We start from the raw sequence: 14555 nt of genomic DNA, 5'->3' as shown, positions 1-14555 counted from the left end.
ATTAGATTGTCTTCAGATCATGTGTCCCACATTTAATGTGTGTGTATCGCACACATTATATGTGTATTATAATGCTAGATTCAGTGTAGTTGACAGACCTGTGCAGCTGTAGGTGTATGTGTGGTTGTTGCTAACAGGATCACAGTGGATCGTCTGTCTGAGGTCACTGTCCGCTAGTAGATTAGTGGTCCAGGTGGTTCCTCTGATTTAACCTGCAGCCTCAGTCTGAGCACACACACACACACACACACACACACACACACACACAGATACCTGACGGTCAGACTGCAGCTCAACACAGCACAGGTAAGACTGACTTTTTATTCTTGCAATGATTTCTACTGTTTACTGTAACAGAGCTGAGAGAGACATCAGACTGTGTTACCTGTTAGACACACGGGCAGAAATAAATCACTTATGTATATTATTAACAGTTACTAATATTAAAATTATACCTGTAAAACAGTGGTGGTTAAAGCAGGAGACTCTGTGGCTTAATGTGCCGATAGAAAAATCTAGCACCTGAATGTGTTTCACGTTATCAGACTCATTATAAATGTGACATCATTTAAAACCATGTTAAAAAGAGCTTTCCAAAGGAGAGACACCATCTGAAACATCTGCAGCACACTTCAACACAATACAGCGAATTACATCGGAGCAAAGCAGACATAAAACAGTGTTTGTGTGTTAGCATTAGCCTGTGAACAGCTGTGTGTTTGTGTTAGCATTAGCCTGTGTACAGCTGTGGGTTTGTGTTAGCATTAGCCTTTAAACAGCAGTGTGTGTTAGCATTAGCCTGTGAACAGCAGTGTGTGTTCTTGTGTTAGCATTAGCGAGTGAACAGCAGTGTGTGTTCTTGTGTTAGCATTAGCGAGTGAACAGCAGTGTGTGTTCTTGTGTTAGCATTAGCCTGTGGACAGCTGTGTGTTTGTGTTAGCATTAGCCTGTGTACAGCTGTGGGTTTGTGTTAGCATTAGCCTTTAAACAGCAGTGTGTGTTAGCATTAGCCTGTGAACAGCAGTGTGTGTTCTTGTGTTAGCATTAGCGAGTGAACAGCAGTGTGTGTTCTTGTGTTAGCATTAGCGAGTGAACAGCAGTGTGTGTTCTTGTGTTAGCATTAGCCTGTGGACAGCAGTGTGTGTTCTTGTGTTAGCATTAGCCTGTGGACAGCAGTGTGTGTTCTTGTGTTAGCATTAGTCAGTGAACAGCAGTGTGTGTTCTTGTGTTAGCATTAGCCAGTGAACAGCAGTGTGTGTTCTTGTGTTAGCATTAGCCTGTGAACAGCAGTGTTGACGTACGTCACAGAGACAGCAGCACAATGACATTATGGAGCTTGTGTCTGTCAGAGCAGCTGCTCTGAGGCTGTGATTAGCTTTCACACAGCATACGGAGCTCATCTCTGCCTTATGCTCTGTGTGTGTGTGTGTGTGTGTGTGTGTGCCTGAGTGTGTGTGTGCGTGTGTGTGCGCCTGCGTGTGTAAATAACCTTTCACTGTGATATAAACACACTGCCTGTCTGTTAGCATGTCAGGCTCCTCTGCCTGCACATGCCTTATTGTGTAACACAGAGGACAGATATAGACACAGAGGATTCTGGGAAAGTAAATTTAGCCCTTACAGTTTGTCAGATCTGACCGTCTGAACCGTCAGTGGGCTCAGAGTCAGCTGATCGGCTCTGCAGCTCTGAGATCACGTCCTCACTCTCTACTGACCTCTTGACACCTGAGCTGTTATTTTGTTTACACTTTATCCTCGGGATAAAAACGACCTGATGAGTCTAAAAACTAAACTTTATCTTTGAACAGGTAGATAATGATGTCTTCACGTGTAGACAACACGATTATTTTAAGGGTCAACACAATAAGGTCAACTGTCCAAAAACAAAGCAGCACATGATAAAGTCTTGTGAAGTGTTCATAGTCATCCACAGTTTCTCCTTCAGACATATCTGCTGACAGAGAAAACAAAGTAAAAATCAACAGACAAATTGGTGTAACATAATGGGACTTTTTATTCTCCTTATTCGTTGCTTTTTTCACAAGTCTTCAACTTTGCGTGAACAATAACAAAGTCCTAACGTCCTCAAGCCTGTTACTACCCATAGATAGACCCAGAACTTCAGATTCAAATGTTCACACAGTCTGAAGCCTTTTTTACTCTGCGGTTCCGCCTCAGTGCCGCAACGAAGCTCCGTCCTCATGCCACCTTTGTCATTCTACAATGGACCATGCAACACACACACGGCGCTGTTCCGCCCTGCCCGCTCTGCAGTTTACTCAGACGCCGTTTCGCCTCAGTTATGCCTCTGCTACTACCTCCGATGCTGGCTCAGAGGTGGAACGACTTCGCCACACCATTCAGCCTCTGTGGGTTTTACATAGGAGACGGAACGTAACAGAGGCGTAATAATCCCGCCTTGAACTGGCAGTGTAAAAAGGGCTTGAGAGTTTCACAGGAAGTCAGTGTTAGAGACAGAAGACAGCACCTGTCTGTGTCTCCCTGCAGTGTCTCCCTGCTGCACACAGGTATACTCAGGGATCATCAGGTGTTCTTTGAAAATCTTCACTGTTTATTTTGTTGAGAACAAAATGATGTAACAACGGTGAGTGGAAACCAAAATCATCAGCCCATTGAGGGTTGGATTCAAAATCACACCCAAAATCAGAGTAAAAAAATGAAGTCACAGGCTGATCCAACTTGCGTGAATGTCACCATGGCAACTCCTGATGTGACTCAGTAGTGTGTATGGCCCCCACATGCCCGTATGCACTCCTGACAACGTCTGGGCATGCTCCTGATGAGTCGGCAGATGGTGTCCTGGGGGATCTCCTCTCAGACCTGGATCAGGGCATCAGTGAGCTCCTGGACAGTCTGTGGCGGTACTTGGCCGTGTCTGATGCACCGATACATAATGTCCCATAGGTGCTCAATTGGATTTAGGTCAGGAGAATGAGAGGGCCAGTCAATGGCATCAATGCCTTCGTCATCCAGGAACTGCCTACACACTGTGGCCACACAAGGCCGGGCATTGTCCTGCACCAGGAGGAACCCAGGGCCCACTGCACCACCATGAGGTTTAACAATTGCTTGGAGGATGTCATCCCGGTACCTAACAGCAGGCAGGGTACCATTGGCTATGACATGGAGGTCTGTGCGGCCCTCCAAGGAAATGCCTCCCCAGACCATCACTGACCCACCGCCAAACCGGTCATGCTGGATGATGTTACAGGCAGCATAACGTTCACCACAGCATCTCCAGACTCTTTCACGTCTGTCACATGTGCTCAGTGTGAACCTGCTCTCATCTGAGAAGAGAACGGGGCGCCAATGGCCGACCTGCCAATTCTGGTGTTCTCTGGCGAATGCTAATGGAGCTGCACGGTGCTGGGCTGTGAGCACAGGTCCCATTAGAGGACGTCGGGCCTTCATGCCGCCCTGACAGTTTGGTCAGAAACATGCAAGCCAGTAGCCTGCTGGAGGTCATCTTGTAGGGCTCTGGCAGTGCTCCTCCTGTTCCTCCTCACACAAAGTAGCAAATATCGCTCCTGCTGCTGGGTTGATGCCCTTCTACGGCCCTGTCCAGCTCTCCTCCGGTCTCCTGGTACCTCCTCCATGCTCTTGAGACTGTGCTGGGAGACACAGCAAACCGTCTTGCGACTGCACGTATGGATGTGCCATCCTGGAGGAGCTGGACTACCTGTGCAACCTGATTGGGCTGCAGGTACCGCCTCATGCTACCAGTAGTGACAAGGACACGAGCAGAACACAAAACTAAAGAAGAATCAGTCAGGAGGTATCAGAGAGCAACTGTCTGTGGCCACCACATGCAAAACCATTCCCTTTTTGGGGGTTGTCTTGCTTTTTCCTCTCCATTGCACCTGTTGTCTCTTTAAATTGCACCATAGCAGGTGACATTGATTCACAATCACTTGTGCTTCTTAAAATTGATATCCCTGAAGTTTAACTGACTTGGTGTTATACTGTGACGATTAAGTGTTCCCTTCATTTTTTTGAGCGGTGTATTTTGCTGGTAGAGTGAAATGTTGTTCTCAGACTGTGGAGGTAGAGATGTCGGATGTTACAGAGACTGTGATAGATACACACACAGATCCCACCGCTCTGACTGCATGAAAAATCTAACTTTATTTACCTAGATATTTTACATGAAGTGTTTTTCTCTCCAAAATTTAATTTAGAAAAATGATCAACATTTCAAAGCATCACACATTAGCATTGTAACTCCTGTATATGATTCAGCCTCTCTATAAAACCACATACCTGTAACTGTGCAAAATTACATTATTTAGCAGTGCAGGCAAAAAAGGACTTTATAACAGAACAACATCCATTTATTCTCTTCTCATGATGAAGTTAATGAGGTAAACGTAGTCCCAGCAGTCTGAACACTGAGTGAGGTACAGATTATACATCAATGATGAGAAGGAACCCACCAAAGTTTCCTTTAACTGAAACCATGACTTTAAATTCATTTTATTCACACCTGGTATTAACGTGTGGTTATCGTGATCAGATAGCGGACAACCTTAAGTACAGGTCTGAATGCTCCCAGGACGGATTGAGGACGCATTCAGATCTGTGTACGCACGTGTCCTGGGCCACATTAAGCACCGCCCACTCTCTCCATGGCCACGGCAAAGATCACGTATATCAGAGTTTAATCATGCAGTGCAGTGAGGACACAGATCTGTGTGTTTCTCAAATCAAATAACGAAAATATAATTAGGCTGAACAATGCTTATTAACTTTCACACAGAATAAAAAACACAATAGTGGTAGGGAAAAATAGTGTGTACTTGTATGTTGAGTTTCAAAACCTTTATTCCTGTATTCTGGTTTATTTTTCTGCCCCAGTTTGTGATGGAAGTGTCTTTATTTGTACATGAAAACACATGAATTCAAATTATAAATGTCTGGTACTTTAAGCCTGAAATTCACATTCTAGCAGTCTAGGTAGTCTCATGTTGTCCATGCAGAAATCAGATGACAGAGAGAGAGACAGCTTTACCTCTTCACTGAAGCTGCTCAGATTTGACCACAATTGGAGGATTCACTTTATATTTTTTTTCATGGTTGCCAAATTTTATTCTATGTTTTGCCGAAAAGAAGTTGCAGTCAGACTTTTTCTCATGGTGAGTTTTAAAACAGGCAATGACTATGAAATAAGTAATATTCAAACGCACTGTACACTGACGGACTGCTGGAGAGAGCGAGAGCGAGTGGGAGAGAGAGAGGGCACGTACCGGTAGCCTACATAAGAATAGAAATCTGTGGTCACTGAAGACGCATTTGAGGGGCTTGTTGATGGTAGGTGTGAACTGCTGTGCTTAGAGCTGACCACTCGTGATGGGATCACAAAAAACACATGGTAATACAGGTGTGATCAGGGTCATTGTGTTTCTGTAACAGACTTTCAGTCAGGAAAACGTCTTATTTGACACTGTCTGGATCAAAGTTATTACTGTAAACGAAACCAAACAACAAAAACAAGTTATTCACAAACATTTTCGTTAACTAAAATAAAAATAAACTGAGGCTTTACAAAAAACCAGAAGAGAAAATATCTTCAGTTTTCATCTTTGTTCATTTAGTACATGCAGTATTTTGGGTGGATAGATCTGTTCTCTGTTTCACTAGCTGCAGCTGTTTCACACCAGCAGATGGCAGCACATGACGTCACACGTCCGTGTTTATACTCTGAATACATTTTTAAAACGGGTTATTATGCTTTGAGTTATTATCATACAATACTCTTTGTGGCTCTTTTGGGTCCCTGACAAGTATCCCATATTACAAAAAAACTAAAACTAATACAAAACTTAGAAACTTTAACAACAAATTCAGACTAAACTGAAAACAAAAAGTCAAAACGAAACAAAAATAAAAACTATTATAACCTTGGTTTGGACTCTGATCTTTGCCTTGTCATGTTCAAAAGGCTCATAATAATTTATAAACACAGCTGTTGACTTCTGTTGATCTTTAACTTCTCCTAATAGAACAGGAACATTACTTATATTAAAGCTTTGATGTGAATTAAACTTTAAATCTAACCATGAATCAGGCCAGTGTCCATCAATGAGCTCGTGTAACTCCACAGGTGTCTCAGTTTCCTGTTAAACTGTTAGACGGTTCCTCTGTAACAGCATGCTTTAATGTAAGTGCTATCACACACATAACAGTTTACACACATCAGCTTTATGAATACAAAGGACATATCACAGTAATGGTCACTTCACCATCAGTAAACAGCAGGTGCAGTGTTGTTAAGTGTCCACTAGGTGTCAGCAGAAGACCATCACAGGGAACAATCAGTCACGTGATCAGAGCAGGTGGAGAGTAGCCCCGCCTTTCATAAGGAACAAATGTCATATAATCATATATTAGGCTGAAACACAGAGGACGAATATAAAAGTGAGAGAGAAAGAGAAAGAGACAACGAGAGAGAGACGTGTGTTTTCACTCACACATAACACACACACACAGAGTGAGAGAATCCATTCCATGACATTCCGGTTGTTGATTGGTTGATAGATCCATACTGGAGCATCATTTACGTGTCTCAGCCAATCACAGATGACCATGAAAGAAAACAACAGTCCCCCTCTGCCCCTCACCGACTGCACCGGCCTCACACAGGCTGCACCGTCCACTCTGGCCTCACACAGGCTGCACTGTCCACTCCGGCCTCACACAGGCTGCACCGTCCACTCCGGCCTCACACAGGCTGCACCGTCCACTCCGGCCTCACACAGGCTGCACAGTCCACTCCGGCCTCACACAGGCTGCACCGTCCACTCTGGCCTCACACAGACTGCACCGGCCTCACACAGGCTGCACCGTCCACTCTGGCCTCACACAGACTGCACCGGCCTCACACAGGCTGCACAGTCCACTCTGGCCTCACACAGACTGCACCGGCCTCACACAGGCTGCACAGTCCACTCCGGCCTCACACAGACTGCACCGTCCACTCCGGCCTCACACAGACTGCACCGGCCTCACACAGGCTGCACCGGCTGCACAGTCCACTCCGGCCTCACACAGGCTGCACAGTCCACTCCGGCCTCACACAGGCTGCACAGTCCACTCTGGCCTCACACAGACTGCACCGGCCTCACACAGGCTGCACAGTCCACTCCGGCCTCACACAGGCTGCACCGGCTGCACAGTCCACTCCGGCCTCACACAGGCTGCACAGTCCACTCCGGCCTCACACAGGCTGCACCGGCCTCACACAGGCTGCACAGTCCACTCTGGCCTCACACAGACTGCACCGGCCTCACACAGGCTGCACAGTCCACTCCGGCCTCACACAGACTGCACCGTCCACTCCGGCCTCACACAGACTGCACCGGCCTCACACAGGCTGCACCGGCTGCACAGTCCACTCCGGCCTCACACAGGCTGCACCGGCCTCACACAGGCTGCACCGGCTGCACAGTCCACTCCGGCCTCACACAGGCTGCACAGTCCACTCCGGCCTCACACAGACTGCACCATCCACTCCGGCCTGCAGGTGGTGCTGTGAACCTTGAAGTCCCTTAAGAAGAGGGGAGACTGTTTTCTTGACGATAGTGATTTGAGAAAAGATAATTTCAACCAGCTACATCTCATTTCCTCATTCAAGCCTTCTCTGTCACAAGTACGACATTTACATGTAATAAAAGTTGTTTGAGCCCACAGACTGTAAATGTGGAGCAAAGGTCACATTTAAAAAAAGGTTTTGCTGATAACAAAGCAAGCATCTCTTTACTTTGTGTCTTTTAATTCATGTAATTATTTTGGTAACAGATGAGGTATCAAACGCTGCTTTCTCTCCATCGCCTTCAAACTTAAATATCGACTTCTCGACTCTCAGGGCGCTGTGCTCTACAGTCGCTGGTATTCTGTGCTTCACCTCATGTTAGCTTCCTCCTCTCGTCCTCTAAAATTTGATTTCTAGTATCTATTTGAACCCACGTTATAGCACCTTGAAATGAATTCATTAATTATAATGATTAAAGTGGAAGGCTCATATTCACTGCTGCCAAGTCGAGTGATAATAACATCAACATCACACATGCATCACACTTTTCTTATTGTTTACTTGTTCCCCCCAGGCCACTTTAAATATTACATCTTATATAATGAACACAACTGTTTGCATTAACAGTAATAAACTATTAGTTAATGTCACATTTAGCTTGGAGAAAACATCAATCACAGGCTGCTGAGAGCTGAAGAGGACAATAGAAACTCAACACCTTCTTCACCATTTCCCTCCAAAAGTTACTTTGAGATGTTTTCTGCGTTACTTAGAAGCTAGCTGTCCTTAGTCCTCCTGACATTTCAAGTATTTTTGGCAGTAGACACTAAATCCTGAATTTCCCCCTGGGGATTAATAAAGTATTTCTGATTCTGATTCTGAAATGCTAGTAGCTGTTAGCAGCTCCTGTTAGCAGCTCCTGTTAGCATCTCCTGTTAGCAGTGTATCCATGGATGTACAGACGCTATCACTGTCTTACTGTGATACAGAAAACTAATCAAACACTGTGTGTGTGTCTTTGTAGTAAGCAGTATGGACGGAGTCCCTCTGAAGATGCCACAGAGTGCCTCTCAGGAAGTCAAAGATGACGTCAAAGTGATGCTTCCTGATTACCTGACCATCCTGCAGGACACAGAAGTGAGTGTCTGTGTCCTCTGTCTATTATGTCTCTATGATAAGCCAGCATTTTAAATATATATCGCTAATTGATATGTTTAAATTATAGTGTGGAATAGCAAATGGGCTGTTTGTACACACAACTTTACCGCTCAGGTTCACTCTCAGCACTCTGTTGTTTCACTTTACCAGACACAGAAAGGGTTAGAGACTAGCTGGTGAACATGGTGGAGCATTTAGCAGCTAAAGACAATGATGTGTCCAAGGAGGCGAAGGACATGAAAAACAGAGCTACAAGAGAAAGAATATTTGACATAAATTTAAACACACGAATCATATCGCTGCAAGATGTGGAATATGTTTCCACTTAACACTTTCACAATATCATCTTAAAATGTGTTGATAAGCCAGTGTAGTGTTTGTTTCTACTGAAAACAAGTGGGGATGATACGCACGCTGTTGTTACCATAAGTGTTATCTGTCACCTGTTGATACCATCATGAGCTAGTTCCCAGTGTTTCAACAAGTAAAGAGATTTTAATCCTGTGGTGGGCTGTGATGAACATTCATAGCAGGTTGAGATATATCACTTCAGACCAACAGGCTTACTTATGGATCATTCTGGGAGTGTAGCCACCAAGCTCATGTAGCTCTGTGTAATGACATATGACTAGAGAAAAGAGAAAGCTTCTGTCACTAACACATTGTCTGTCCATGTGCCAGTATGAGTTCAGTCTGGAGAACTGGGTGCTAACTGGTCTGCAGAGCGGCTTTACCAGCCAGCCTTGGCCTCAGCCTTCCTCCTCATCAGGCCCTCTGCCATCTTGTCCCCCATACTGGATGATGTTCTGCAGCCCACAGCAGAGCCGACTGGCCAGCCGCCACTGCTCCGACTTCTGGGAGCCCAACCCTCGCCAGCGCTCCCACAGCCTCAACCCCACCGTCCTACGCACCAAGTCTGCCATCTCAGACTCTGAGGAGGAAGGGGAGATCGCTGCCCAGAGGGCCAAGGCGTGTCTGTCAGTGAAAACCTGCTCAGGTGGAGGAAGTCCTGCTGCTCCAGGTCAGAGGAAAGCACAAAGAGCCTTCGTCCCAGACCTCCTGAACCCCCCAGCCTGCCTCAGCAGCCTCCCACACCAGCGCAGAAAGAACCTCCGACAGTGCTCCCTGTCTGGGCTGGACTCGTCCAAACCTGAACCCAAAACAGACAGCCAGTCCAAGAAGACTCCAGACATCAGAGCAACCAACACCAGGGCCCCCAACACCAGGGCCAATACGGTGGACAGACCCCCCAGCATCAACCACCCAAACACAACACGAACGGTAAACACAGTTGAAGTTTTTTTTGGGCTCTTATGTGACGCTTTTTAAGCAGCAGAAGAAGACGAGGTGTGTTGAACCTGACACTAACAGCGTGTCATGTTTTCAACACAACTGCTCAGCTCACTGAAGAGTCTTAACAGACGTCTTACAATGTTTGTTTTTGTCCTCCGGTTAACTGAATCTGAACGACGTGAAGGTCAAAGTTCATATATATTCTTTACTGTGAGACCTTCGACAGCCACAGTATTCACGTCAGTTCTATTTATAAAACTATAATTATAAATACCACTTTACATGCAGAGAAGTTCTAGACCATCCTCTTTATAATATAAATAAGATGATAATACTCAGCATATGAAGACACTTCCTCGCCTTCTTGGTGCTGTCAGTATGACTAGCTGGGTTGATCATTGACTGACAGCTAGGGACAATGCGTCCTCATGCATGAGCTGTTTTGTGTGCCCAGTGCAGGGTGTGGCATGCAAGAACCACATAGATCAGTCTCACCTGTCCTTCAGCAGATTGTTCATAGGGAACAACAGCTCTATCTATTGATCTGCCATCTGACCAGAGTGCCCCCTTGTATTTGACCTTGTAAGTTTTTTTGGGTGGTCCATGCACTTCAAGGTGCCTCTTCTCTCTGACATTGAGGAGGTAAACTGAAAGCCGTTTCAGACACCGTCTGGCGCTGGTCTGTGGTCTTAGCCCTGAAGGTCCCTAGCATCAATTCCCAATAACTTGCCCCTACTGTGAATTGACGCCAGGCTAGAACTGGGACACCCATGGACCAGGCTTTGGCAGCCTTTGTGTCTCCATCTAAGAAAGTGTTTGGGAAAATCATGGACACCTTGCTGACTAAAATGAATGCCCCCTGGCCTGCCCCTGCCCTGACGTTTTTCATGCATCATAAGCTCTGGGGGCAGAACCATGGGTTGATTCAACAATGAGCCTTGGGGATTCAGAAGCAGTTTATGAGCGCCCCTTCAGCGACAAAGTCAGCCTCAATTTTGATCAACACAGACCTTCATCGTAGAGAGCATTTGCACTCAGAAGTCTCCACTCTACTGGCAGAGATAGCCATGGGAGTATAGGAAGATTGTGCTTCCTATACTGTGGTCAGTATACCTGCTGAAACACAGTTCACGGTCAGGCTGATGCTGTTATGTAAAGAAGCCTTTAGTGTGGTCTGCAGAAGCATCCTAGCCTGCAGGCCATGTCTTAAATTGTGCGTTAAACCTCCTGATAGATCCAGGAACAGACACACCACAGTATCAGCCCAGCAGAGAGAGAGCAGTTCTATTCAGCCACTTGTTAAGCAGCCTGGACCTCTGTCTATGAACGTCTTCTCTCTGCTAGCTGAAGGAGAAAATCTATCTGAGCCATCTCATTTTTTCAGCTTCACATTTCCTGCATGTTTTCAAGGATCTGCACTCTAAAAATAGACCGTGTAAAGTCTGCTCTCAGAGTTCAGCCGGGTTATTAGACCTTCATCAGGATTAGAGAGTGAGCGTCTCTGAGAACGTCTCCTTCAGCAGATCTGGATCAGCTTTACTCAATGTTACCTTCAGATCACACGCACACACACGCACACACACATACTCACTACAGTCTGTTGTCTCCCCTCTACAGTCTCTCAGCCCAGAATCCTGCACAAAGCCCCCTGCAGCCTCCTCCCACCGCAGTCTCCCCTCATCTTTGGACTCATCAGCAGAGCTTCTGTCAGCTCTGAGCCCAGAGGAGAGAGAGCTGCTGGGGGCCATCACTGCCCGGGGCTACCCCCTCCATACCGCCATCATCGCTCTGCAGAAGACTGGCCGGCAGACCCCAGACCAGGTCAGTCCATGTCACAAACCTCCTCCCTGACCCCAGATCAGCTCAGTTAGACACACAGTGAAGAACATGTTCACAGATGTGAGGAGTCACAGAGTACAGCAGAGTCCTGAGACGACCTTGTGGTTAAAACATCTGACTCTGAATCAGATTTACTGGCTTCCACCTGCAGGAATATGACGTACACAGAAATAGACAAACAGAGAGCTGAGAGCAAGAACAACACGCCCCACAAGGTAAACATTTAGATGCTACGCACAGATATAAATAAATATAACTGGGGGTGGGAGTGAAACCAAAATCCATAATACTAAGCCACTTTAAGCCTGTGTAAAAATAGAGCAGAGAGTTTCCACAGTCGCTCTGTGCTGTGTTTTCCCACAACAGCATCTGAACCCAGAGTAAACCAGGAGTTCAGAGTCCCTGGGAAAGGGCATGTGCAGGAAGTGTCATGTTATCCTTAAAACAGGAAGAGACAGAGGACAAACTCTGCACGATGGACAGACATGTGACACACGAAGAGAAATATTCATGAGATTTGTTTTTAAAAGAAGAATCGAGCTTCTCTGTGACTGTCTGCTGTTCTTCACAGTCTGACTCCAGATCAGCCCTGTCAACCTCTCTGTCAGTCTGACTCCAGATCAGCCCTGTTAGCCTCTTTGTCAGTCTGACTCCAGATCAGCCCTGTTAGCCTCTCTGTCAGTCTGACTCCAGATCAGCCCTGTTAGCCTCTCTGTCAGTCTGACTCCAGATCAGCCCTGTTAGCCTCTCTGTCAGTCTGACTCCAGATCAGCCCTGTTAGCCTCTCTGTCAGTCTGACTCCAGATCAGCCCTGTTAGCCTCTCTGTCAGTCTGACTCCAGATCAGCCCTGTTAGCCTCTCTGTCAGTCTGACTCCAGATCAGCCCTGTTAGCCTCTCTGTGTCTCCATCAGTCTGACTCCAGATCAGCCCTGTTAGCCTCTCTGTGTCTCCGTCAGTCAGTGGAAGAGCTAGAAGAGCTAATGAAGTGAGGGCGTGCTGCCTCATGCCAGTCAGGCCACCGTGCTCCCACACAGATTGTATTTCACTGATGTCCCTCAGAGCAACTCTGCTGCCTGGCTCTGTGTCGGCCTGTGGTGCCTTCACTGACACACTGCATGCTACAGTATGTAGCAGGGACTTCATTCCTGCTTCACAAAATGAAAATCTGTGTAAAAACAGATGTTCTATGAAATACGACCTGGATGTAACAGATCATTGCCTTTCAGTCCATTGCTCCTGCGTAATGAAGTGTTTCTGTGTGTTTTATCTGTGCTTGGTGTGTTTGCAGATCCTGAGTTACCTGGTGGCCTGTGACCACCTGTGTCAGCTGGGTTACGATATGGCTCAGGTAGAGGAGGCTCTGGAGATGTTTCAGAACTGTGAGACAAAGGTAAGACCCGCAGAGAGACTCTCTACTACACTTCTTTTTAACGTCACTTTGAAAATGTGAATGTTGTGTCTTGTCAAGGCGGAGGAGTTCCTACACCTGCTCAGTCAGTTCAACGAGATGGGCTTCCAGCAGAACGCCATCAAAGAGGTGCTGCTGGTCCATGAAAACCACCGGGAGCGGGCGCTGGAGGAGCTGATGATGCGTGTGGCGTGATGCACATCAACACAGTTTACATTGATAATAAAGTTATTTACTGCAGGAGAATGTGATATCATGCTGATACTGACAGATGATCTAAACACAATATCACAGCTGAAGATGGACGGTGGCCTTCTGAGCTTATTGATCTACATTACAACACTGTGGAAGATGATGATGATGGTGATATGCCAATGCTGCACAGTTCCATTAAGTTGTTTTAACACTTTATTACATCCAGTGTAGTGTTTATTATCTGTAGTGTAATGTGTGTGACGGTCTGAAGTGATGTGAGCAGCTGTTACATTATTAAAGATCCACACAGCACTGTGCTTCTATTTTTATTCTGCAGTTTCCACCTCCGAGTTCTGCTTTCACTGAACCTCATTCAAACTGTGAGACCAGGATCGGGTCCATCAGGGTCCGGTTCCTATAAACATGAGAATTAACTGAGTACACAGGCCTCTAATCAAGGGCCAAACTGGTGCAGCTGTATTGATATTGTCATGAAAGGCCGATGTAGTCCCCCCCACCAAACAGATATTCAGCTCTTTCAATAAGAATAGAAACAATCAAATAGGATATAAGACAGAATAAAGTGTATAACAGCTCTGCTGCTAAAAAGGGGAGAGTGAAAGTACATTATGTTTAAATAGCAGATTTAACGTTTGGATAATCGTTTTCTTTTTCAGAAATGATGATGTTATGTCAGCATCCTTTCAGCCCGTTTACTGTCATTAAATCTCAGTAACATCTGATTATTTTGGCTTCATAGCGCTGTAGTGAGACAGATCTCAGCCCACACGTGACTCTCTAGATCCAGTGATGCTGCCACTCAGCGAGACAGATGGACAGGCGCTCCACAGCTGAAACACAACGCCGGTAGTTGGTGTCCATCAGAGAAATCCTGGTACTGATCCGAGCTAACAGCTCATCACACTAGCAAAGGAAAACTAATCGAGCTGCTTGCTCCTCCAGATGATGTTATGAAAGCAGACATGATGGAGTTAGTGTTTCATTGTACCTGAAAGGAGGAATTTCAGTGCGCTGTGTTCAATCAACGCGAATAAACACAAATGATCAAACTTGAGTAACATCAGGGAAAAATTCACTTCCATTTGGGTCCT

At 46.0% G+C, this 14555-nt stretch overlaps 1 protein-coding gene across 1 annotated transcript; it reads left to right on the top strand.

Moving 5' to 3' along the window:
• The first annotated feature begins 264 nt into the window (after positions 1-264).
• Positions 265-13589, top strand: ubap1lb (ubiquitin associated protein 1-like b). Its single transcript, XM_069658406.1, has 6 exons — positions 265-306; positions 8574-8686; positions 9389-9959; positions 11631-11821; positions 13129-13230; positions 13309-13589. Exons 2-6 carry the CDS (start codon positions 8582-8584, stop codon positions 13441-13443), a joined length of 1104 nt encoding a protein of 367 aa, XP_069514507.1. The 5' UTR covers positions 265-306; positions 8574-8581; the 3' UTR covers positions 13444-13589.
• The last annotated feature ends 966 nt before the right edge of the window (positions 13590-14555 follow it).

This window comes from Semicossyphus pulcher, unplaced genomic scaffold (assembly GCF_022749685.1).
Source record: "Semicossyphus pulcher isolate SPU_LCO1_2020_fin unplaced genomic scaffold, fSemPul1.0.p SCAF_1, whole genome shotgun sequence".
NCBI classification, from domain to species: Eukaryota; Metazoa; Chordata; class Actinopteri; order Labriformes; family Labridae; genus Semicossyphus; species Semicossyphus pulcher.
This window is presented reverse-complemented; position numbering and strand designations above follow the sequence as displayed.